Source organism: Sparus aurata, chromosome 7 (assembly GCF_900880675.1).
Source record: "Sparus aurata chromosome 7, fSpaAur1.1, whole genome shotgun sequence".
In the NCBI taxonomy this organism is placed as follows: domain Eukaryota; kingdom Metazoa; phylum Chordata; class Actinopteri; order Spariformes; family Sparidae; genus Sparus; species Sparus aurata.
Window position 1 is genome coordinate 2,287,697 of NC_044193.1, and position 25,760 is coordinate 2,313,456.

Sequence of the window (25,760 nt, forward strand, 5' to 3'; positions counted from 1 at the left end):
CAAAACAGAGAACAGCTACTAGACAACTTATCTGCTAAAGTTCACCCTCTTTTCCGGTCGCTAACACCGGTCTGCTCCAGGTCTCTTCCTTGACCACTAACACACTGCTCACCGCCCTGATTCTTAAAGGAGCCACACAGCTTTTGTAACCCTGTTGGAATGATGTATGACTCACAGACTCTACTAGTCATATGTCATTATTCCATATTAGCAACAGCTTAAATTAAGTGACCTTGAGCACAAAATGATGTTATTTGTCTGAAAATATTTGCCTCATCAACAATGCCAAGAAAAGGACTCAGAAATATCATAAAAATATCCAAATACAATGGAGGGTCAAAAAAAGTCTTCCAAACACACACACACACACACACACACTCACACACACACACACACACACACACACACAATTAAAGAAACGTATTATGCTTAAAGAATATTTTTATTTCAGTGTATTTTTGTTTTTTGTATTGATTATGATTGAAATTAAAGATAGTGAATATATGACAGTAAATTAGAAAAAAATCAAAATTGTTAAATCATAGTTTAATGAGGCAATTTCCTATGCTGCCATTTACTGATTTGGTGGATTTTGATTTGAAGCATTAAATGAAAAGTGAATCACCAGAGAAAGTTTGCTCTTATTTAAGTGTAAGATCGAAAACAAAGTAACGTCATCATGGTGGAAGTGGCATCATCTCGGTACACATGAGGGCAGATGGAGGATGGAGGCATCAATGTCTCCTCACACAAACAGAAGCATACCTATTGGTACAACGTGCATCATTCCAATACTCCCCTGTAAAAGGAAAGAGTGATTGAGTACAACAAATATCTTTGCAGTTAATGACTTGTTGAACTGACCAGAGAACATTTAAATATAATGCTTGTTCCACAGACAAATAAAGATGAAACATGAACACAAGGTATCATTTTTTCTTCTCCCCCCCCCCAAAAAAAAGACAACAAAAAAACATTGGGAAGTTTAGAAATAATATTGGTACCTCTGAAGATGATCTCGGTACAGTCTTCTCTTCCACGGTCGTTATTGGGCTCCCCACTACCCCAGCGAGTGAACTGGATCCTCGACCCATCAGTCCACAGCCACTTTCCCTCCTGGAAGAGAAAGCTGATTGCTGAACAGCTGCATTGACTGCAAGTTACAGATCTGTCTGTAGTCTACAATTGTAAAAAGAACTCACCTGAACTGCATCAGTCAGCCCAATCCAGACACGCGCGTGAAAGTGAAGGCCTCTTCTAATCAATCCCCTGATCAAGACGTGTTCCCTGTAGCTGTGGATTGAGGCCAGGTTCCCACCAAGGCGAATGCAGTTGAGCTGATGGAGGAAACGGTGGGAGAAAAAGAGACACCAAGTCAATATGGAACATCTGAGAGCATGTACACAGAGAAGAATAAGATAGAGAGAAATACAAACAGGTTCTGAAAAGCTAAAACTTGATCATCGACTACCCTAAGGCCAATAAAGAGAGATTAACTACGCACCTCTGCATCAACCATCGTCAGGCTTCTGCGTTGAACAGTGAAACAGCGCGAGCCAATCCGAGTCCAACCAGAAGGACAGGCTGCATCACAGTTTTCATGTTAGACAAACAAACAGAATGAGGCTCAAATCTGAGTCAGAAGTTTTACATCATATTCATTGGGGTTGGTAAGACACTACAGGTGAATTACATAAATAATTTAACTAATAGACATCACCATGAAACTTCCCCAGTTGATCACTTACATCAAAGTTGAAACCTGTCAGAATCTTTTTTTTTAGACCATTCAAATATTTACTTAAATTATTTCCAGAATGTGAAATAATGTTAACATTATGTCAACTATGTCTGTGTATTCTGTTGGAGACATCTACAGAAGTTAGCATCCATAGCAGCTAGCATGGGCCTGAAAACAACTCTTTCTCCCAGCAATCTAAATCTCCTGTGCAAGGGCTGTAAACACCAACATTCCCCCGGTTGTCTGGCTAGCTTCACTGCTAACTTAGCTAACACGGTAACAGTAGCTACAATCATAGATGTAACAGAACACAGTTAGCAGCAGTTAGCAGTAACTCTGCTTAGAGGCTGTCTGTATTTGTTTTGTGTATAAATGAAACAGTTGAAGAATTCTCATATTGCAGCTTTAATACAATTATTTCAGAGTTTTTAGAAACTGTGGGCTTAAATATGCAAATAATAAAACTATTGTAGAAATTCAGAAATAAATGATACACTTAGGGTAAATGGGTGTAATTGTTGAACTAATAAATATCATAATAAAACTTATTTTTCTGAAATTATATCAGATTTAACATGCTATCATTTGCATTTAAATGTCTAGAACAGAAATTTGGACTAAAACAGATGTATAAATGTCTATTTTAGTTCTTTTATTTGGTCTGAAAGAAGACATGTTTTGGATTAATGTATGAATATATGATGGCTTCTCCTGTAGTGTCTCCCCTTTAAAAGAAATAAACTTAACACCCTCCCACCATCAGAATAACTTGAAAGATGCTGTTATCACTTGGGCTCACCTCAAATAATTTGTGTCGGAGGATTGAATAAACAGCCTGATGACATTGTGTAATTCTATCGCTCCATCCCAGAGCGACAACAGCATTTTTTGCATTGATCAGAGCAAACCACATGATGTAATGTGTTTGGGATGAACTATTGTTACTGGACAAAGTTGAAAGTTGAAGCTACCTACCTGCAGCAGCAGACACCTGTGAACATGAACAAGACATTCATTAAATCAGCGCAGAAAATGTTTGCTGTAGTTAAATTAAGAAGAAGACAAAGAATTATTACTAATTATTACTGTGAAGAAAAAAGTGACAACGTGAGAATGTCATACTGCTGAGGATGAAATAATAATTTAAGAAAAGTAGAAAGGGTTTAATGAAGGTCTAAATAAAACAAATTATTTAAAAACTTTGCAAGATGCATCATCACTTACGGCCAAACAGAGGAGCACGAGAGGAAGAGCTGATGCCATCTCTAGAAAATTATATTAAAGGAGTTAGGTTGTTCAGATATCAACTGACAATCAAAATTACAGTAACTTATAGGTACTGGTTATATACTTAAGTTTGTGAAAGTACTCTCATTAAACCTCTGGTTCAATAGTTTAACTAAAACAACAATATCAACATATGTTAAAGGAAAACTGTGTAATTTCAATGAAAAAATCAGAGAAAAATCTGCCTAAACAAACTCTTTTGTTTTCATGACTACAAACACAATTTGTACTGTTTTACTTTGTTTATATGTGGCGGACCCTTTCACCTTTCAAGTTATACAAACAGTGTTCTGGGACGTTATTTCCCTCTCAAAACAGCTTGTTCATTCACTTGTGGAAAAAAAAATCAATATTCCTGGAATTGTATTATTACTTCATTAATATAACTTTCCTTTAATATTTGTATATATTATTTCATACCTTGAAAGTACCACCGGGTTTATTTCTTGGTATATTTTTATATATTCTTTACATAAAAAATAAATGGATACAGTGAAACACACATACAAATTCTAATTCTTAATCTAATTATTGAGCAAACTATGAAGTAATATGTATGATCTAAATATTTTTAAACTCTTCAAAATATTTGTACACATATGTAGTTTTATTACGTTTATCTCTGATAAGTGTATGAAAAATAAACTTTAAGTTACTTTTAGTTTAAAAGAACAATATAAATAACACACTCAAATAAACTTCTTTCGTGGAAGGGAAGGTAGCACTGTAAACAACTACAACCTAGAAAGAGAATGCCTCAGTAAGTGGACACAATGCAATCAGCTGATATATTTTGTTTTTCTACGATTAACTGTAAATCAGCACTGGGTAATTGTCCTCTTCTAAATGTCTTTTCTGTAAAGCTGGTGCTGTGATGAAAGACAAAGTTAAAACCTTACTTATGATGATCAGATTCAAGTTGCTCGTGCAGTAGCAGGTTGAAGGATGTCTTGGCAAAGAGAACACAGCCTTTATATAGTTTTTCTGGGCGCTTGTTTCCTTATCTTGCTTGTCATCCACTGACCACAGGACTGTCTGTTGTTTTATGTAAATACTGTTTTACATATTGCCACAGCCTTGAGTAAATTTGTTCCTGACACAATTCTATAAAAACATTCTGGTAACTTGAGACATCAGCTCCACTCGATAGTGTTAACTGTCGCTTTACACCCTCTACAGTTACACATAGGGATGTTTCATACATAATTGGATTCTAGTATCAATACATTTGAGTAGAAAATAAATAACGTTTCCTCGCCAAGGACAACCTGTCGCATCTTTCTGGTAACACGATCTTTGCAAACAAATGAACGCTTTGCATTTGAATGCATCCACGCACCAGTTAAGTAGCAGTATTGACATGAATTATTCAAGGGAATAGCTTCCAGTCAGACACATGCTGTCTACACTTGGAGATAATTTTTACAGAGGACTACAGAGGACTGGTAGAGCGCTTCACCACATGGTGTAACAACAATCACCTGAAAATCAATATCAGCAAAACCAATGCCCTTGTGCTGAGGTATGTCTGTTAGTATGTAAGTTCATTAAGAGAAAATTCAGTACCTGACAGAATGTGAAACACAATCCCCCCTTCTTTTCCTGAGTTGTGGCATTGAATATGGGTCCCAAATATCAGTTTTCAGTCTTCCTGATTTTCCAATATTCCGTATCAGCCCCAAAAAAGGCGTAACATTTCCCCCCCCCCCCAAATGTCCATCAATTGTCAACCGCTTATCCAAAATTGGGTCACAGGAGCAGCAGCTTCAGTATCGAGCCCCAGACTTCCCTTTCCCCTGCCACATCGGCTAACTCTGCCTGGGGAATCCCCAGGCGCTCCCAGGAGATATAATCCCTCCACCTGGTCCTGTGTCTACCCCTAAGTCTCCTCCCAGTTGGACGTGCCAGGAACACCTCCCTAGGAAGGCGCCCTGGTGGCATCTTCATCAGATGCCCGAACCACCTCAACTGGTTCCTTTCCATGCAGAGGAGCAGCGGCTCTACCCCGAGTCCCTCCTGTTGGCTGAGCTTCTCACCGTATCTCTAAGGGAGACCTCAGCCACCCTGCGGAGAAAAAACCATTTTGGCTGCTTGTACCCACGATGACCATAGGTGAGGGTAGGGACGAAGATTGACCGGTAGATCGAGAGCTTTGCCTTCTGGCTCAGCTCCCTTTTCGACACAACCGTGCGGTGAAGTGCATGCAACACCGCACCCGCTGCTCCAACTCTCCGGTCAATCTCACGCCCCATCATCCCCTCACTCTTGAACAAAACCCTGAGGTACTTGAACTCCTTCACTTGGAGCAAGGACTCATTCCCCACCCGGAGTAGGCAATCCACCAGTTTCCTACTGAGAACCATGGCCTCAGATTTAGAGGTGCTGATCCTCATCCCTGCCGCATCACACTCAGCTGCAAGCTAATCCAGTGAGCGTTGTAGATCTACAGCCGTGATGCCATCAGGACCACATCGTCTGCAAAAAGCAGTGATGCAACCTTCAGGTCACCGACCTGTAACCCCTCCACACCACGACTGCCCCTCGAAATCTTGTCCATGTATATCACAAACAGGATTCAGGACAAGGCACAGCCCTGGCGGAGGCCAACACCCACTCGGAACAAGTCCAACTTACTTCCGAGTACATGCATGCAGCTCTCACTTTGAGAATATAGGGATTTGATGGCCCTGAGAAAGGACCCCCTCACCCCATACTCCTGCAGCACCTCCCACAGAACATCCCTGGGGACCCGGTCGTACGCCTTCTCCAGATCCACAAAACACATGCGGACTGGGAGATTGTACTCCCAGGCCCGCTCCAAGACCCCTGCCAGAGTAAAGAGCTGGTCCATTATTCCACAACAAGGACGGAATCTGCATTGTTCCTCTTCAATCCGAGGTTCGACAATTGGCCGGACCCTCCTTTCCAGCACCGTGGAGTAGACTTTCCCAGGCAGGCTGAGTCGTGTGATACCTCTGTATTCGGCACACACCCTCTTGTCCCCCTTCTTAAAAAGAGGGACCACCACACCTGTTTGCCACTCCTTCAGCACCAACCCCAACCCCCACGCAATGTTGAAGAGGCGTGTCAAGCAAGACAGCCCCTCAACACCCAGAGCCTTCAGCATTTCCGGTGGTATCTCATCGATCCCTGGGGCTTTACCACTGTGGAGTTGTTTGATTACCACGGTGACTTCACCCAGGGAAATCGGCGATGATACCACATCATCCTCCAGCTCTGTCTCCATTACAGAGGGTGGCTGAGTGGGATTCAGGAGGTCACCAAAGTACTCCTTCCACCTCCCTATGACCTCCTCAGTTGAGGTCAACAAGGTCCCATCCCCGCTGTACACAGCTTGGATGGTTCCCCGTTTCCCCCTCCTGAGGTGCCGGACAGTTTTCCATGTCCTTCTCCATAGCCTCGTCGAACTCCTCCCACACCGCTGCTTTGCCTCTGCCACAGCTGCGGCTGCTGCCCTTCGGACCCGTCAGTACCCCAAGGCTGCCTCAGGAGTCCCCTGGGACAACATGTCCCTAAAGGACTCCTTCTTCAGTCGGACGGCTTCCCTGACCACCGGTGTCCACCACGGTGTCCGAGGGTTGCCGCCCCTTGAGGCACCTAAGACCCTATGGCTACAGGACACAGCTGCAGCTTCAACAACGGAAGCTTTGAACATTGTCCATTCAGGTTCGATATGCCAGCCTCCACAGGGATGCTAGAGAAGCTCCTTCGGAGGTGGGAGTTGAAGGCTTCTTGGACAGGGGCCTCCCCCAGACGTTCCCATCTTACCCGCACTACACATTTGGGCTTACCAGGTCTGTCCAAGGATTTCCCCTGCCACCAAACCCAACTCACCACAGGTTGTGATCAGTTGACAGCTCTGCCCCTCTCTTCACCCGAGTGTCCAAAACACACGGCTGAAGATCAGATGATACGATCACAAAATCGATCATTGACCTTCGACCTAGGGTGCTCTGGTACCACGTACACTTATGAGCATCCTTGTGTTCGAACATGGTGTTCATTATAGACTGAACATGAGTAGCACAGAAGTCTAATGATAGAACACAACTCGGGTTCAGATCGGGGAGGCCGTTCTTCCCAATCACACCCCTCCAGGTATCTCCGTCATTGCCGACGTGTGCGTTGAAGTCCCCCAATAAGACCACGGAGTCCCCAGCCAGGACCTCCAAGAAGGCCGCATACTCCTAAGTGCTGTTCAGTGCATATGCACAGACAACAGTCAGAGTTTTCCCCCCAGCCCTTAGGCGCAGGGAGGCGACCCTCTTGTCCACTGAGGTAAACTCCAACACGGCGGCGCTCAGTCGGGGACTTGTGAGTATCCCCACACACCCCCCAGCGCCTCACACCTTTGGCAACTCCGGAGAAGAATGGTGTCCAGCCCCTATCGAGGAGTTTGGATCCAGAGCCAATGCTGTGCATGGAGGTAAGCCCCACCAGATCCAACCGGTAACGCTCAACCTCCCGCACCAGCTCCGGCTCCTTCCCCCCAAGAGAGGTGACATTTCATGTCCCCAGAGTCAGGCTCTGCCACCCAGGTCTGGGTAAATGAAATATTTACTTTTATGAAGCTGTAATCAGAAAACATGTTTCATACAGTAAATATTGAAACTCAAAGTAGTGTGTAATGCACTCTACTGAGTGCCATTCTAGTTTATTCATTTATTTTGTCTCATGACAAACTGTAGCTCATTATTAATATGCACTGATACATAACTGCCAACCTGAATTCAAATGCAGGCCACCTGTCAGGAGCTTCATTGTGTCATGTCGCATGTTGACTGACATTTAAGTGTTTCCACACAACAAACATGACTATGGTGGCTGTATGTAGATTCCTCTCACCTGCCCCGAGCTGCATTTCTTCAACAGGAATCATTTTGTGCCTGTCTTAATGGAAACACACAATAATTACCTGAATTATTGGAGGAGTTAATGATGCTTTCTTAAATCTTCTGGTACCTGTGTTTACTCATCGTGCTCTGTTTATTTTACTCTTTTATTTGCTCTGTATACATAACTGACTGAGATATCACATGTGACATCTGGTGAGGAGGTGACAAAAACAACAGAGTTGGAGAACATTTCCTTGTGTGCAAGTCACCGCCTCTGCACTTTCACTCTGCAGTGGCAAATTTCTTTTAACACTTTCTCCTCTGACCTGCCTCATCTCTCTGCTATGATATACATGTTCTTTGCAAGTGTACAACTTTATAACCACTAAAAGCAAGCCAACACTTTACTTCTAGTATTAAAAAGGAAAATGTTTTTTTCTGAACTTTTGTACACAGAATTTCTCTTTTAATTGTGAAAACTAAGAAAGGCCATTGTTTTAACACATTTAAATTACAAGTTTTAAAGGACAGATATATGTAATAAGTCTGGCTCCTTAGCACATCACTTTTTTAAAATCTCACCCTTCTACATAAGAAGTTGAATAGGTTTGATGTAGAGGGATGCAAGCCTACTGTACATTATAAAAACACATAATGTGATACTGAGCATTCATTAATGATCATGGGGTTAAGATAACTTATTTAGCTTTTGCTAAAGCTTTTGGTCGTATCCGACGGCCTTCTTCCGTTGATGAAACATGATGAGAATCCTCCACTGAGGTTCAAGACCAGAACTGACACTACTAACCCAGGGGCTGTTTTCAGACTGGACAGTCAGAAGATGTAGCCAAGATTTCTGCTGTTACATCTAAACACACCCCCAGACAGACTCATGATATGTTTGTTTTAGACTTGTTATCAGGTACATCTTTTTCCTGCTATAGTGGGTGTGTCAATAGCCAAACGGTAGTCCTGCATGAGCAGACCTAGCTCCTGTTTTGTTTGACTATATTTTACATTTCATGCTCTCATTCATATGATGTGTTTGCAGAAGCATGCAGTCTACTGCAATAATGATAGTTAAGGTTAGTTCAGTCAGCTGGACTACAGGCTCAAACATGGCAATGTAACAAACAGTGTGAAACTATTTTATTCAGTTACAATGTTCACTGTAAATACATGTTTTTATGAGTCTACATAACCACAGCAGATGCTATGATGACAAGCCACAAGAATGACATGTGAGAGTAATCTTATGCCCATGCTGGTGATTGTGAATCCAACATCTTATGATCACCTCGGGGGAATTTTCTCAAATTTGGCAGAAACGTCCAGTTGGACCCAAGGATGAACTGATTTCACTTTGGTGGTCAAATGTCTTTGTGATGTCACAAAACAGGTTTCTAACAATTACACTTCAAATGTAAGTTTTGAAAAGATTTCCCATAAATGTCTTGGTTACACCTCTGACATCCCCACCTAACCAGAGAAAATGTACCTCAAGGATTTCACAGTTTTAGATTGAACATGCCTGAGACAGACTGAGGTGCCAGGACACTCATTAAGTTCCACTCAGAAGAGGCTGAGTCATGTACGCCACCTAGTGCTAAAATTCTGTATCACTAGTCTGGTTTGGAATTTGGCTTAATGTCAAATTTCTACATTGGACCAACCCTCCGTAGGACGGGCAACATAACCAGGCTCAGCAGCCTCTACAGACATCATGACACAGGTGAAAAGACCAAAGAGGACAATGTCTGAGGAGAGAAAGAGAGTAACCAAGCAAGATCATTCATCAATCATTTGCACAGCTTTGCTGAATAAAAGCCCATTTCAAAAGATAATCAGCTGTCAGCACGTTGAAGCCAGATGTTATGGTCGATGTTTCAGGTTACGTTAGCCTGACATGCTGTTACTGTTCTGAGTTGTGTGTGGTGCATGTGAATACTTTGACTGCAGCATTTGAAAAAACATGCATGTTCACTTCATGACTAAGTATTTCAAGCCATAGCATTGTTACTACATGCTGACTGTTGTTTGTAGTTAGCATGTAAGGTAACATTTCATCTGAGGAACTGTTACAATCACCTGGTATTTGTTTTTATGACAGGTGTGTTGCGTCAAATGGAACAAGATACAACATAATGTTGCTTTAATCAAAACTGCAGCAGCCACATGAGGACATTTTGGACTTCAGTGTGCGTACCTCCTCCTGAGGACGTCCACAGTGCCCTGCTGAGAGCACTTTGTACAGGTGAGCTGTTGTGGAGGTCGGCCCTCACTGCAGGTCTCTCTGTCTGCATGTCCATACAGAGCTGCCTGCACACTGATCACACCGCTGTCTGTTACACAGAGTGGAATAAAAAAAAAAGACCGAAAGAGTGACAGTAATTATTGGATAAAAGATAGATAGAGAGATAGATAGATAGATAGATAGATAGATAAGCTTTATTTTCAGACTCAAGGTCCATACAAAAAATAAAAGCAAGACACACAGTACAAAAGGATTAAGAAACACACAATAAAATAAAAACATAATAATCTAATGACTCATTTTAAAAGACACTTATACCAGTGCCCCCAAAACTGAGACGTGCAGCGCGTGTCACTATACATAATGTTCACCAGGAACTATGATCTATGACGATAGACTTGTTTTTGTCATAAAATACAAAAGTTAAAAGGATATTTTTGGTAACTTCCTTTATCCAACCCACAGAGCTCTGATCCTACATATGATCAAGAAAATTAAAGTCACTGGGAAATATTCAACTAGGTTCTTGTAGAAAGTCTCTGCATGCCTTGACATGGATTGATTGGTCTGTTTAGGTCGTCCAACAGGCCGTCATTTGAATAGAATTATTGTGTTCATGAAATTAAGTATTTTAGTCTTGTTCGTTCATTAGAGTTGTGTATAAAAGCTGGCGTGAGCTTCCCCCCAGGCACCTGGATATTTAATAAGAAAAATATCTGTTTTCAGTGATATTGTTAGTAAATTACAACTTGGGCTATTTAAGACCACATGCACTTTACAGCTAATAGAGGCAGTTACAGGTCACCTGCAGGCCTATATTGCATTGGAAATATTCAGGTGAGAAAAATAAATTAGCATTCAGTGTGTTCAGACTCCTATTGATCAATGATAGAAGCATTTACAGAGCTTCTGACAGCTCGGGGGGGAACAATCAGGGTTTAACCTTTCAAAAGAGCCTAAAACGATGGTTCAAAACAACTTTGTATTAACTTTGGGCTGGATGGGAATAGACGTTTTAATGTTTTGGATCGAGGACTGTTACTTTTACTACTTAAAGTAAGTCAGTCAGTTTTTCTTCCTGTCTAATGGTCAAAACAGAGAATGGGGGTGTGGCTAGTAGTCAACATCACTAGCATGGATTAGCAACAGCATTTATATTGGCATGGCCAAGCAGCATGAATAATAGCAGGGATAGTGCCAGCTGTCACTCAAACTGAAGTTCTCCTTGTGTATTGATGGGCTGCAGAGTTGATTCATGATCAAACTGTAACCTGCACTGTACATTTACTGCTACTAGACAACTTATCTGCTAAAGTTCACCCTCTGCTCCGGTCGCTAACACCGGTCTGCTCCAGGTCTCTTGCTTGACCACTAACACACTGCTCACCGCCCTGATTCTTAAAGGAGCCGCACAGCTTTTATAACCCTGTTGGAATGATGTATGACTCACAGACTCTACTATAGTCATATTTCATCATTCCATGTTAGTAACAGCTTAAATTAAGTGACTTTGAGCAAAAAAGTTTTATTTATCTGAAAACTATTTGCCCTCATCAAAACTGCCAAGAAAAGGACTCAGAAATATGATAAAAATATCAAAATACAATGGAGGGGGGCTTTACGTTAAACATACTTCTTACACACACACACACACACACAAAATTGAAGAAACGTATTATGCTTAAAGAATATTTTTATTTTAGTGTATTTTTGTTTTTTGTATTGATTGTAATTGAAATAAAAGATAGTGAATATATGACAGAAAATAAGAAAACAAATCAAAAATGTTAAATCATAGTTTAATGAGGCAATTTCCTATGCTGCCATTTACTGATTTGGTGGATTCTGATTTGAAGGATTAATGAAAAGTGAATCATCAGAGAAAGTTTGCTCTTATTTAAGTGTAAGATCAAAGACAAAGTAAAGTCGTCATGGTGGAAGTGGCATCATCTCGGTACACATGAGGGCAGATGGAGGATGGAAGCATCAACGTCCCCCCACACAAACAGAAGCATACTTCATGGTACATGGTTCATCATTCCAATACTCCCCTGTAAAAAGAAAAGAGTGACTGAGTACAACAAATATCTTTGCAGTTAATGACTCTTTGAACGGATCAGAGTACATTTAAATATTAAGAAAAACATAACACAATTTTTATCCATGTTTCTTCTCAATTAAAAATACCATTAGGAGGTTTAGAAATAATATTCGTACCTCTGAAGTTGATGTGGGTACAGTCTTCTCTTTGTCCACCGTAGTTGTTGGGCTCCCCACGACCCCAGCGACTGAAGACAAACCTCGACCCATCAGTCCACAGCCACTTTCCGTCCTGGAAGAGAAAGCTGATTGCTGAACAGCTGCATTGATTGCAGTTTACAGTTTTGTCCGTAGTCAACAAGTGTAAAAATGTCTCACCTCAATTGCATCAGACAGCCCGATCCAGGCCCGCACATCAGAGCCAAAGGCTTTTTTAACCAGTCCCCTGATCCAGTTGTAATCATTGATGTTGTGGATTGATGCCAGGTTCCCACCAAGAGCAATGCAGTTGCGCTGATGAAGGAGACGGTGGGAGAAAACAGAGGTACTAAGTCAATATGGAACATCTGAGAGCATGTACGCAGAGAAGACTAAGATAGAGGAGAGACAGACAAAGGGGTTCTGAAAAGGTAAAACTTGATCATCGACTACCTGAAGTCCAATAAAGAGAGATTAACTACGCACCTCTGCATCAGCCATCGTCAGTTTTCTGGTTTCAACAATGAAACAGCGCGAGCCAGACAGAGACCAACCAGAAGGACAGGCTGCATCACAGTTTTCATGTTAGACAGACAAACAGAATGAGGCTCAAGTCTGAGTCAGAAGTTTTACATCATATTCATTGGGGTTGGCAAGACACTACAGGTGAATTACATAAATGATTTAACTAATGGACTTCACCATGAAACTTCCCCAGTTGATCACTTACATCAAAGTTGAAATATGTAAGAATCTTTGTTTTTAAACCATTCAAATATTAACTAAAATGATTACCAGAATGTGAAATGATGTTGACATTACGTCAACTATATCTATGTATTCTGTTAGAGAGATCTACAGAAGTTAGCATGCAAAGCAGCTAGCACTGGGCCTGAAAACATAAACTCTTTCTCCCAGCAATCTAAAGCTCCTGTGCAAGTGCTGCAAACACTAACATTCCCCCGGTTGTCTGGCTAGCTTCACTGCTAACTTAGCTAACACGGTAACAGTAGCTACAGTCATGGATGTAACAGAATACAGTTAGCAGCAGTTAGCAGTAAGTCTTATTAGAGGCTGTCTGTATTTGTTTTGTGTAATAAAAAATTATTACATGTTGCATATTTAAGACAATTATTTCTGAGTTTTCAGAAATTGTGGGCTTAAATATGCAAATAATAAAACTACTGTAGAACATCAGAAATAAATGATGACACTTTGGGCAAATGGGTGTTTTTGTTTAACTAATTAATATCACAATGAAACTAATTATTCTGAAATTATATCACCAATGAAAATGTATCTATTAAATATGCAATCATTTCCATTTAAATGTCTTGAACAGAAATCTGGTCTAAATGGACACATAAATGTGTATTTTAGTTGTTTCATTTAGTCTGAAAGAAGACATGTTATGGATTAATGTATGAATATATGATGGCTTCTCCTGTAGCGTCTCCCCTTTAAAAGAAATAAACTTTAACACCCTCCCACCATCAGAATAACTTTAAAGATGCTGTAATTACTTGGTTTCACTTCAAAATAATTTGTGTCAGAGATTTATATAAACAGTCTGATGACATTGTGTAATTTTATCGCTCCATCCCAGAGTGACCGAAGCATTTTTTGCATTGATCAGAGTAGGTGGTGGTGTGTTGGTGAACTGCTCTGTGTAATGACTCGAGCAAACCACGTGATGTAATGTGTTCTGGATGAACTTCTGTCACTGGACAGAGTTGAAAGTTGCAGCTACCTACCTGCAGCAGCAGACACCTGTGAACATGAACAAGACATTCATCAAATCAGCGCAGAAGGTGTTTGTTGTAGTTAAATTAAGAAGTAGAAGTAGATGAAATAATAATTTCATAAAAGTAGAAAGGGTTTAATGAAGGTCTAAATAAAACAAATGATTTAAAAACTGTAAGATGCATCATCACTTACGTCCAACTGTCCAACGGCCAAACAGAGGAGCACAACGAGAGGAAGAGCTGACGCCATCTATAAAAAGTTATATTAAAGAAGTTCGGTTTTTCAGATGTCAACTGACAATCAAAATAACAGTAACTTATAGGTACTGTTATATACTTCAGTTTGTGAAAGAACTCTCATTAAACCTCTGGTTCAGCAGTTTTATACTGCAGGTAAACTTGTTTTCTTGAAATATTTCAATCTCAACATATGTTAAAGGAAAACTGTAGTTTTGGTGAAGAATTTTAAATCAGAATAGAAAATTCTGTCTAAACAAACTTAATCATTTAATTAAACAAACTCTTTTATTTTCATGACTACAAACACAATTTTTCTACTGTTTTACCTTGTTTATGTGGCGGACCCGCCACCTCTCTAGTTTTACAAACAGTGTTCTAGGACCTCATTTCCCACTGAAAACAGCTTGTTTGTTTACTTGTGGTAAAAATAAATATTCCTGAGATTTTATTATGACTTCGCTAATATTACTTTCCTTTAATATTTGTATATATTATTACATACTTTAAAAGTATCACAGGGTTTTTATTTCAGTACAATTTTATATTCTTATCCATAAGAAATAAATGGATACAGTGAAACACATATACAAATTCAATTCTTAAGTTAATTCTTGAGCAAAATATTAAGTAACATGTATGACCCAAAAATGTTTAAACTCTTCTACATACTTGTCAGTATAAACTGTGTATACTTATGTTAAGTTACATTTATCTCTGATAAGTGTATGAAAATAAACTTTTAGTTACTTTACTTTAAAAGAAGGATATCATTAGCACACTCAAATAAACTTCTTTCTTGGAAGGGAGGTAGCACTGTAAACAACTTCAACCTAGAAAGAGATCGCCTCAGTAAGTGGACACAATGCAATCAGATGATATATTTTGTTTTTCTACGATTAACTGTAAATCAGCACTGGGTAATTGTCCTTTTCTAAAAGTCTTTTCTGTGCAGCTGGTGCTGTGATGAAAGACAAAGTTAAAACCTTACCGTGTTGATGATCAGATTCAAGTTGCTCGTGCAGTAGCAGGTTGAAGGATGTCTTGGCAAAGAGAACGCAGCCTTTATATAGTTTTTCTGGGCGCTTGTTTCCTTATCTTGCTTGTCATCCATCGACCACAAGACTAGCTATTGTTTTACATATTGCCACAGCACTGAGTAAATGTGTTCCTCAAACAAGTCTACAAAAACATTCCGCTTACTTGAGACATCAGCTCCACTTGACAGGTAAAAAACAATAGTGTGAACTGTCGCAGTACACCTTCCACAGTTTGACATAGGGGTGAATCATAAATAATTGGATTCTTGTGTCGATATACTTGTGGAGAAAATAAATAAAGTTTCCTTCCCATGGACAACCTGTCGCCTCTTTCTGGTATTGTGATCATCAGCAAACAAAACTAGAATGAACGCCTTACATTTGAATGCCTCCACGCACCAGTTAAGTAGCAGTATTGACTTGAATGATTCCAGGGAATAACTTCCAGTCAGACACATGCCGCCTACACTTGGAGATCATTTTTACAGAGGACTACAGAGGACTGACAGAGCGCTTCACCACATGGTGCAACAACAATCACCTGAACATCAAGATCAGCAAAACCGATGACCTTGTGCTTGAATGCTGAGCTATGTCTGTTATTGTGTAAGTTCATTAAGAGAAAATTCAGAACCTGACAGAATGTGAAACACAATCAGCCCTTCTTTTCCTGAGTTGTGGCATTGAATATGGGTCCCAAATATCAGTTTTCAGTCTTCCTGATTTTCCAATAATCCTTATCAGCCCCAAAAAAGGCGTAACAGTCGACCCTGCAAATGTCTATTAGAATAAAATGATGAAGTGGTGGCATTTTATATCTAAAAGGTCGACTTCACTGTGACGTCATAATAATCTGCTAAAAATACATTTCTGGCCATTATTCAATGTTGGGGAAAATTGTTAAAATTTTAATTTCAAGTGTTTTTGCTATAAACCTGTTTTGTGACATCGCAAAGACATTCGACCACCAGATCAAATAATTTCATCATTGGGTCCAACTGGACGTTTCTGCCAAATTTGAGGAAATTCCCTCGAGGTGATCATGAGATGCTGGATCAGCAGCGCAGGCATTAAAATACTCTCAAATGTCATTATTCTAGCTTGTCATCATAACATCTGCTGTGGTTATGCAGAATCATCCAAACATGTATCTACAAAAAAAATAAACAAATATAAAATATTTACTTTTATGAAGCTGTAATCAGAAAACGTGTTTCATACAGTGAATATTGAAACTCAAAGTAGTGTGTAATGCACTCTACTGAGTGCCGTTCTAGTTTATTTATTTATTTTGTCTCATGACAAACTGTAGCTCATTATTAATATGCACTGATACATAACTGCCAACCTGAATTCAAATGCAGGCCACCTGTCAGGAGCTTCATTGTGTCATGTCGCATGTTGACTGACACTAAAGGGTTTGCACACAACAAACATGACGATGGTGGCTGTATGTAGATTCCTCTCACCTGCCCCGAGCTGCATTTCTTCAACAGGAATCATTTTGTGCCTGTCTTAATGGAAACACACAGTCATTACCTGAATTTTTGGAGGAGTTAATAATGCTTTCTTAAATCTTCTGGTACCTGTGTTTACTCATCGTGCTCTGTTTATTTTACTCTTTTATTTGCTCTGTATACAGAACTGACTGAGATATCACATGTGACATCTGGTAAGGAGGTGACAAAAACAACAGAGTTGGAGAACATTTCCTTGTGTGCAAGTCACCGCCTCTGCACTTTCACTCTGTAGTGGCAAATTTCTTTTAACACTTTCTCCTCTGACCTGCTTCATCTCTCTGCTATGATATACATGTTCTTCGCAAGTGTACAACTTTATAACCACTAAAAGCAAGCCAACACTTTACTTCTAGTATTAAAAAGGAAAATGTTTTTTTCTGAACTTTTGTACACAGAATTTCTCTTTTAATTGTGAAAACTAAGAAAGGCCATTGTTTTAACACATTTAAATTACGAGTTTTAAAGGACAGATATATGTAATAAGTCTGGCCCCTTAGCACATCACTTTTTTAAAATCTCACCCTTCTACATAAGAAGAATAGGTTTGATGTAGAGGGATGCAAGCCTACTGTACATTATAAAAACACATAATGTGATATTGAGCATTCATTAATGATCATGGGGTTAAGATAACTTATTTAGCTTTTGCTAAAGCTTTTGGTCGTATCCCACGGCCTTCTTCCGTTGATGAAACATGATGAGAATCCTCCACTGAGATTCAAGACCAGAACTGACACTACTAACCCAACTGGGACTGTTTTCAGACTGGACAGTCAGAAGATGTAGCCAAGATCTCTGCTGTTACATCTTAAACACACCCCCAGACAGACTCATGATATGTTTGTTTTAGATTTGTTATCAGGTACATCTTTTTCCTGGTACAGTGGGTGTGTCAAAAGCCAAACAGTAGTCCTGCATGAGCAGACCTAGCTCCTGTTTTATTTCACTATATTTAACTTTTTCATGCTCTCATGCATATGATGTGTTTGCAGAAGCATGCAGTCTACTGCAATAACGATAGTTAAGGTTAGTTCAGTCAGCTAGACTACAGGCTCAAACATGGCAATGTAACAAACAGTGATGAAACTATTTTATTCAGTTACAATGTTCACTGTATAAAAATTTTTTTTCTGTAGATGCATGTTTGGATGATTCTACATAACCACAGCAGATGCTATGATGACAAGCCACAAGAATGACATGTGAGAGTATTTCTATGCCCATGCTGGTGATTGTGAACCCAACATCTTATGATCACCTCGAGGGAATTTCCTCAAATTTGGCAGAAACGTCCAGTTGGACCCAAGGATGAACTGATTTCACTTTGGTGGTCAAATGTCTTTGTGATGTCACAAAACAGGTTTCTAAAAATAACACTTCAAATGTTAGTTTTGAAAAGATTTCCCATAAATGTCTTGGTTACACCTCTGACATCCCCACCTAACCAGAGAAAATGTACCTCAAAGATTTCACAGTGTTCAGATTGAACATGCCTGAGACAGACTGAGGTGCCAGGACACTCAATAAGTTCCACTCAGAAGAGGCTGAGTCATGTACGCCATCTAGTGCTAAAATTCTGTATTACTAGTCTGGTTTGGAATTTGGCTTAATGTCAATTTTTTTACATTGGGCCAACCCTCCGTAGGATGGGCAACATAACCATTTCACAACTTGAATAAGTTGTGAAATACTGAATAAGAGCCCATTTCGGAAGATAATCAGCTGTTAGCACTGTAGGATAGTATGTGGTCCTGACATGGGCAGCATCATAAATATATAATGTAGGAGACACTGGTCCTGCAATGAGCTGGCGACTCGTTCAGGGTGTACCCTGGCCTTCGCCCATGAGTCGAACTGGATTTGGCCCCAGTAAGCCCCGCAACCCCCCAGGGGGGATAAAAAGAGGCAACATCCCACAACCCTGACGGAAAAAGCGGAAAAGAAAACGAACGAACTCGCAAATGGGGCACCACCTCCGTGTTTAGTTATTGGAATAATCCAGAGGACATTATTCCAAACACCTAACTGTACCAGGCTTGGACGGTTAGAGTCCATTCAAAATCAATTTATTCAGTCTCAATATTCTGAAGTAGTGACTTCTTTGCCCATGCTGGTGATTGTGAACCCAACATCTTGTGATCACCTCGAGGGAATTTCCTCAAATTTGGCAGAAACGTCCAGCTAGACCCAAGGATGAACTGATTTCACTTTGGTGGTCAAATGTCTTTGTGATGTCACAAAACAAGTTTCTAACAATAACACTTCAAATGTAAGTTTTGATTAGATTTCCCATAAAAGTCTTGGTTACACCTCTGATATCCCCACCTAACCAGAGAAAATGTACCTCAAAGATTTCACAGTGTTCAGATTGAACATGCCTGAGACAGACTGAGGTGCCAGGACTCTCATTAAGTTCCACTCAGAAGAGGCTGAGTCATGTACGCCATCTAGTGCTAAAATTCTGTATTACTAGTCTGGTTCGGAATTTGGCTTAATGTCAAATTTCTACATTGGACCAACCCTCCGTAGGATGGGCAACATAACCAGGCTCAGCAGCCTCTACAGACATCATGACACAGACCAGCTTTCAATCATTCGCACAGCTTCGCTGAATAAAAGTCCTTTTTAAAAGATAATCAGCTGTCAGCACGTTAAAGCCAAATGTTATTTTCCAATCTAGGTTACGTTAGCTTGACATGCTGTTACTATTCTGAGTTGTGTGTGGCAAGTGTGAAACCTTTGAGAAAAAAGCATGGGAAGAAACATGCATGTTCACTTCAAGAAGCAGCTTTGTACAGGTGAGCTGTAGTGGAGGTCTGCCCTCACTGCAGCTCTCTTTGTCTGCACGTCCATACAGAGCTGCCTGCACTCTGATCACACCGCTGTCTGTTACAGTGAGTGGAATAAAAAAATAAGACTGAAGGGGTGACTGGGAGGAGACCTAGGGGTAGACCCAGAACAAGGTGGAGGGATTATATCTCTTCTCTGGCCTGGGAGCGCCCGGGGATTCCCCAGTCAGAGTTAGCCGATGTGTAAAAGAACATTTTTGGTATGCTGCAACTCCCTTTATCCAACACACAGAGCTCTGATCCTACATATGATCAAGAAAATAAATGTCGATGCGCTGTTTAGCTCACTGGATAGAGCGGGCGTCCCATGTACAGAGGCTTTGTCCTCGCTGCAGCAGACCCGGGTTCGACTCCCGGCCTGGGTCCCTTTGCTGTGTGTCACTCCCCCTCTCTCTCAAACTGTTTCCTGACATATCTTCAACTGTCCTGTCAATAAAGCCAAAAGGCCAAAAAAATATAGACAATAAATGTCACTGGGAAATATTCAACTAGGTTCCTGTAGAAAGTCTGGACATGGATTGACTGGTCTATTTAGGTCGTCCAACAGGCCGTCATTTGAATAGAATTATCATGTTTATGAAATTAAGTATTAAAGTCTTCGCTGATCAGAGTTGTGAATAAAAGCTGGTGTGATCTTCCCCCCCAGGCGCCTGGATATTTAACAAGAAAAATATCTGTACAGTGTTCATTTTGTTGTTAGTAAATTACAACTTTGGTCAAACTGTAACCTGTACTGTACATTTACTGCTACTAGACAACTTATCTGCTAAAGTTCACCCTCTGCTCCGGTCGCTAACACCAGTCTGCTCCAGGTCTCTTGCTTGACCACTAACACACTGCTCACCGCCCTGATTCTTAAAGGAGCCGCACAGCTTTTATAACCCTGTTGGAATGATGTATGACTCACAGACTCTACTATAGTCATATGTCATTATTACATATTAGCAATATCTTAAATTTTGTGAATTTGAGCACAAAAATTATGCTTTTTGTCTACAAATATCATCAACACTGCCAAGAAAAGGACTCAGAAATATCATAAAAATATCAGAATACAATGGAGGGGAGCTTTAAGTTAAAAGTTTATAAATTTTAAAAGTTGAGTGTTGTCATAGTGTGTCCGTCATCACCTCTCTGACAGTAAGTATGACAGTCTGGTTACCAAATACAAGTCCACACAAACACACACACACACACACACACACACACACACACACACACACACACACAATTAAAGAAACGTATTATGCTTAAAGAATATTTTTATTTCAGTGTATTTTTGTTTTTTGTATTGATTGTGATTAAAATTAAAGATAGTGAATATATGACAGTAAATGAGAAAAAATCAAGAAAGTTAAATCATAGTTTAATGAGGCAATTTCCTATGCTGCCATTTACTGATTTGGTGCATTATGATTTAAAGCATTTAATGAAAAGTGAATCATCAGAGAAAGTTTGCTCTTAACTAAGTGTAAGATCAAAGACAAAGTAACGTCGTCATGGTGGCAGTAGCATCATCTCGGTACACATGAGGGCAGATGGAGGATGGAGGCATCAACGTCCCCTCGAGCAAACAGAAGCATACCTGATATTACAAGGTCTATCATTCCAATAGTCCCCTGTAAAAGGAAAAGAGTGATTGAAAACAACAAATATCTTTGCAGTAAATGACTTGTTGAACTGTCCAGAGAACATTTAAATATAATGCTTGTTCCACAGACAAATAAAGATAAAACATGAACACAATTGTTATAATTTATTTGGGAAGTTTAGAAATAATATTCGTATCACCATTGTTGATGTGGGTACAGTGTTCTGTTCCACCCTGGTTGTTGGGCTCATTGCGAGCCCAGCGAGTGAACCGGACCTTAGACCCATCGGTCCACATCCACTTTCGCTCCTGGAAGAGAAAGCTGATTGCTGAACAGCTGCATTGATTGAAGTTTACAGATTTGTCTGTAGTGTACAAGTATAAAAATGACTCACCTGAACTGCATCAAACAGTCCAATCCAGGCACGGGTATCAGTGCGAAAGACTCTTCTAATCAGTCTCCTGATCGCGAGGTGTTCCCCGTAGCTCTGGATTGAAGCCAGGTTCCCACCAAGACGAATGCAGTTGAACTGATGGAGGAGACGGTGGGAGAAAACAGAGATACTAATTAAATACAGAACATCTGAGAGCATGTACTGAAGAATAAGACAGAAAGAAATACAAACAGAGTCTGAAAAGCTAAAACATGATCATCGATTACCTGAAGACCAATAAAGAGAGATTAACAACACACCTCTGCATCAGCCATCGTCAGGCCTCTGCGCTGAACGATGAAAAGGCGCGATCCAATCCGAGTCCAACCAGGAGGGCGACAGGCTGGTGGAATTGTTCAACTAATAAATATCACCATAGAACTTATTTTTCTGAAATTATATCACCAATGAGGATCTATCGGTTTGCATTTAAATGTCTAGAACAAGAATAGACACATAAATATGTATTTTAGTTGTTTTATTTAGTCTAAAAGAAGACATGTTATGGATTAATGTATGAATATATGATGGCTTCTCCTGTAGCGTCTCCCCTTTGAAAGAAACCAACTCTAACACCCTCCCACCATCAGAATAACTTGAAAGATGCTGTAATTACTTGGTTTCACTTCAAATAATTTGTGACAGAGGTTCATATAAAGATTCTGATGACATTGTGTAATTTTATCGCTCCATCCCAGAGTTTGCATTGATCAGAGTAGGTGGTGGTGTGTTGGTGAACTGCTCTGTGTAATGACTCGAGCAAACCACGTGATGTAATGTGTTCTGGATGAACTTCTGTCACTGGACAGAGTTGAAAGTTGCAGCTACCTACCTGCAGCAGCAGACACCTGTGAACATGAACAAGACATTCATTAATCGGCTCAGAAGGTGTTTGTTGTAGTTAAATTAAGAAGAAGAAGAAGAATTACTGTTTGTTACTGTGAAGAAAGGGACAAAGTGAGAATGTCATACTGCTGAGGATGAAATAATAATTTCAGAAAAGTAGAAAGGGTTTAATTAAGTTCTAAATAAAATAAATGATTTAAAAACTCTTGCAAGATGCATCATCACTTACGTCCAACTGTCCAACGGCCAAACAGAGGAGCACAATGAGAGGAAGAGCTGACGCCATCTCTAGAAAATTATATTAAAGGAGTTCGGTTGTTCAGATATCAACTGACAATCAAAATTACAGTAACTTATAGGTACTGGTTATATACTTCAGTTTGTGAAAGTACTCTCATTAAACCTCTGGTTCAATAGTTTACATCATACAACAATATCAACATGTTAAAGGAAAACTGCGCAGTTTTGATGAAGAGATGAGAAGAGAAAAATCTGCCTAAACAAACTTAATAATCAAACTCTCTTTTTTTTCATGACTACAAACACATTTGTGCCGTTTTACTTTGTTTATATGTGGCGGACCCTGCCACCTTTCAAGTTTTACAAACAGTGCTCTAGAACCTTATTTTCCTCCGAGAACAGCTTGTTTCATTTATGGAAAAGATAAATATTTCTGAGATTGTATATTTACCTCATTAATATTGTAAATATTACAATTCTGACTTGGACGGTCTTATCCAAAACTACATAGTGCCCCTTTAAATACCAAGTTATTTGGATATAATCTTATATTCTTATACACAAAAATAAATGGATACAGTGAAACACACATACAAATTCAAATTAAGTTAATTCTTGAGCAAAATATCAAGTAATATGTGTGACCCAAATATTCTTACTCTTCTACATACCTGTCAGTATTAACTGTGTATACAAGTTTTGTTACATTTATTTCTGATAAGGGTATGAAAAGTAAACTTACTAAACATTAAGTTACTTTCAGTTTATAAGAAGAATATTATTTATCACACTCAAATACACTTCTTTCTTGGAAGGGAAGGTAGCACTGTAAACAACTACAACCTAAAAAGAGATTGCCTCATTGAGTGAACGCATATTTTGTTTTTTTTACAATTAACTGTAAATCAGCACTGGCTAATAGTCGTTTTCTAAAAGTCTTTTCTGTGAAGCTGGTGCTGTGATGAAAGACAAAGTTAAAACCTTACCGTGTTGATGATCAGATTCAAGTTGCTCGTGCAGTAGCAGGTTGAAGGATGTCTTGGCAAAGAGAACACAGCCTTTATATAGTTTTTTCTGGGAGCGTGTTTCTTTATCTTGTTTGTCATCAACTGACCACGAGGATGTCTATTGTTTTAGTAAATACTGTTTTACATATTGCCACTGCCTTGAGTAAATTTGTTCCTTAAACAGTTCTATAAAAACAGTCTGGTTACTTGAGACGTCAGCTCCACTCGATACGGCGTTAAAGACAATAGTGTTAACTGTCGCAGTACACCCTCTACAGTTGCACATAGGGATGTTTCATATATAATTGGATTCGAATGTCAACATGCTTGTGGACCAGGCACGTCTTACAGATGCTCGATCAGATTGGGATCTGCAGACTTTGGAGGCCTGGTCAACACCTTGGGCCCTGTATTTTGTTCCTAGAGCTGTTCCTGAGCAGTGTTTGCGATGTATAAGGGGAAAATGTCCTGCTGGGGGGCCACTGCCATCGGGTAGTGTTGTTGTGATGAGAGCATGTACTTGGTCTACAACAGTGTTTGGATGCCAGTCAGAGTCAGCTGAGTCACCAGACCCGCAGAAGCAAGTGGGGTAGCAGGAAGTGAAGCAGCCAACGCCAGTCCAAGGAGGCAGGGCCAAGTCCAGCCAACGGCCAAAATAGCTCATCAGTCTGCCAATCATCCGTGACTCAACGTGCAACAAGAGGCTTTGAGAGGCAGATGATTCGAGACGACAAAAGAGATGACATGGCTGAAAGGAATCAGCAGTCCCTGAATCAGCCAAGGAGGAGATCGAGGCACCTGCAGAGAGAAGTAATTGAAAAGGAGCCACTCTGAGTTCCAGTAGGCCAAATTCCTTGTGTCCTCAACGACTGTGAAGTATGTGGCCGAGACAACAGGGCGCAGAGAACAACCAGTAGATGGCCAGTTACCAAAGAAAAAGAGAATCCAGGGGGTGGAGCATCTTAAGCTGATTCCTAGCCGGAAGAAGACCAGGAACCAAAACTGGCCAACAGCACACAGCACCTGCCACCCTATGTCAGATTGGTCACCTGAGATCGCAATAATACCCAAGCAGTGAACAAACATATAGATTGAACACATGTGCATGACACAAACCAGAGTTAAAAGTCCTGTGCTTAGCCGTGATATGGTATGCTATCGAGGCCCAGCACAACGTTACCGGTCTTTGAAAAAAAGGTGCTGGTGGTTCCTTGGCTGATGAGACAAGCAGGAGAAGGTTGGGATTCCAATGCTAAACAATGCTGTTCTTGCTGTAGAAGGTTTGATAAAAGACAGCAGATGGAGAAAGCTGTTTGCTCCTTTCCTTTGCAAGGACAGCAGCTCAGCACTAACTTGCTTTGCAGATTGTGGAGTTAGGTGGCAAGCTTTGCGTTGCAGCTGCTGGTACTCATTGATCTGGAATACTAGCAGGACCTCTTGTGGCTGCACCTGAGATTTTCAACATGGCTGCTGCATGGTTTAAGGGTGTGCAATGTCGGATTTGTTTAGACTACAATGACACTGTTAATAAATTATAAATTATTTCATAAATGATTTGCCAATCCCGCTAGCAATGTCAACCATAGCCACCATAGCCACCATAGCCACGTGCCTACCAGAGCCATTCACTGCAAAGCCCAACCCCACGGCCCACCTCCTGAGTCGACGCACAAGCCGGTGCATCCAAATCACATGACCAATTTAAGATGACGTAGCAGCAAGACGCGGTTTACGACGCATGTGTTGATGCGGCCTTCCAACTATATACCAGTTTTTAAATTGTGTTGATAGGCCAAGTGAAACTGGACTTACGATAAATAATGTCCGCGACGCTTTTTTGCGAACATTACCGTCACGTTTGCTTTGTGTTTGGTG

The 25,760-nt window shown here is 40.3% G+C and overlaps 3 protein-coding genes across 3 annotated transcripts; all 3 read right to left on the reverse strand.

Moving 5' to 3' along the window:
- Window positions 1-531: 531 nt before the first annotated feature.
- Window positions 532-10,197, reverse strand: LOC115584992 (galactose-specific lectin nattectin-like). Its single transcript, XM_030422991.1, has 7 exons — window positions 10,091-10,197; window positions 2,966-3,006; window positions 2,717-2,732; window positions 1,505-1,584; window positions 1,203-1,337; window positions 1,005-1,116; window positions 532-799 (listed from the first exon to the last, which is right to left on the reverse strand). The coding sequence occupies exons 1-7, from the start codon at window positions 10,191-10,193 to the stop codon at window positions 735-737; spliced, it is 552 nt and encodes a 183-aa protein (XP_030278851.1). The 5' UTR covers window positions 10,194-10,197; the 3' UTR covers window positions 532-734.
- A 1,723-nt stretch (window positions 10,198-11,920) lies between these two features.
- LOC115584997 (galactose-specific lectin nattectin-like) lies at window positions 11,921-15,404 on the reverse strand. Its single transcript, XM_030422996.1, has 7 exons — window positions 15,350-15,404; window positions 14,315-14,371; window positions 14,131-14,146; window positions 12,863-12,942; window positions 12,557-12,691; window positions 12,356-12,470; window positions 11,921-12,189 (listed from the first exon to the last, which is right to left on the reverse strand). Exons 2-7 carry the CDS (start codon window positions 14,369-14,371, stop codon window positions 12,125-12,127), a joined length of 468 nt encoding a protein of 155 aa, XP_030278856.1. The 5' UTR covers window positions 15,350-15,404; the 3' UTR covers window positions 11,921-12,124.
- A 5,607-nt stretch (window positions 15,405-21,011) lies between these two features.
- Window positions 21,012-23,881, reverse strand: LOC115585000 (galactose-specific lectin nattectin-like). Its single transcript, XM_030422999.1, has 7 exons — window positions 23,865-23,881; window positions 22,868-22,926; window positions 22,625-22,640; window positions 22,053-22,135; window positions 21,754-21,888; window positions 21,559-21,667; window positions 21,012-21,386 (listed from the first exon to the last, which is right to left on the reverse strand). The coding sequence occupies exons 2-7, from the start codon at window positions 22,922-22,924 to the stop codon at window positions 21,322-21,324; spliced, it is 465 nt and encodes a 154-aa protein (XP_030278859.1). The 5' UTR covers window positions 22,925-22,926; window positions 23,865-23,881; the 3' UTR covers window positions 21,012-21,321.
- Window positions 23,882-25,760: the final 1,879 nt, after the last annotated feature.

Bases quoted from the DNA above. Each gene is read 5' to 3' on its own strand.
- LOC115584997 (XM_030422996.1), bottom strand. From the start codon at position 14,371: ATGGCGTCAGCTCTTCCTCTCGTTGTGCTCCTCTGTTTGGCCGTTGGA. The intron at 12,471-12,556 runs GTGAGACATTTT...TTTCTCTTCCAG, and splicing joins GGCTGTCTGATGCAATTGAG to GACGGAAAGTGGCTGTGGAC. The intron at 12,190-12,355 runs GTACGAATATTA...TTCTTTTTACAG, and splicing joins TACCCACATCAACTTCAGAG to GGGAGTATTGGAATGATGAA.
- LOC115585000 (XM_030422999.1), bottom strand. From the start codon at position 22,924: ATGGCGTCAGCTCTTCCTCTCATTGTGCTCCTCTGTTTGGCCGTTGGA. The intron at 21,889-22,052 runs GTGTGTTGTTAA...CTCCTCCATCAG, and splicing joins TGACGATGGCTGATGCAGAG to TTCAACTGCATTCGTCTTGG. The intron at 21,668-21,753 runs GTGAGTCATTTT...TTTCTCTTCCAG, and splicing joins GACTGTTTGATGCAGTTCAG to GAGCGAAAGTGGATGTGGAC.
- LOC115584992 (XM_030422991.1), bottom strand. From the start codon at position 10,193: ATGGACATGCAGACAGAGAGACCTGCAGTGAGGGCCGACCTCCACAAC. The intron at 1,338-1,504 runs GTGCGTAGTTAA...TTCCTCCATCAG, and splicing joins TGACGATGGTTGATGCAGAG to CTCAACTGCATTCGCCTTGG. The intron at 800-1,004 runs GTACCAATATTA...TTCCTTTTACAG, and splicing joins TACCGAGATCATCTTCAGAG to GGGAGTATTGGAATGATGCA.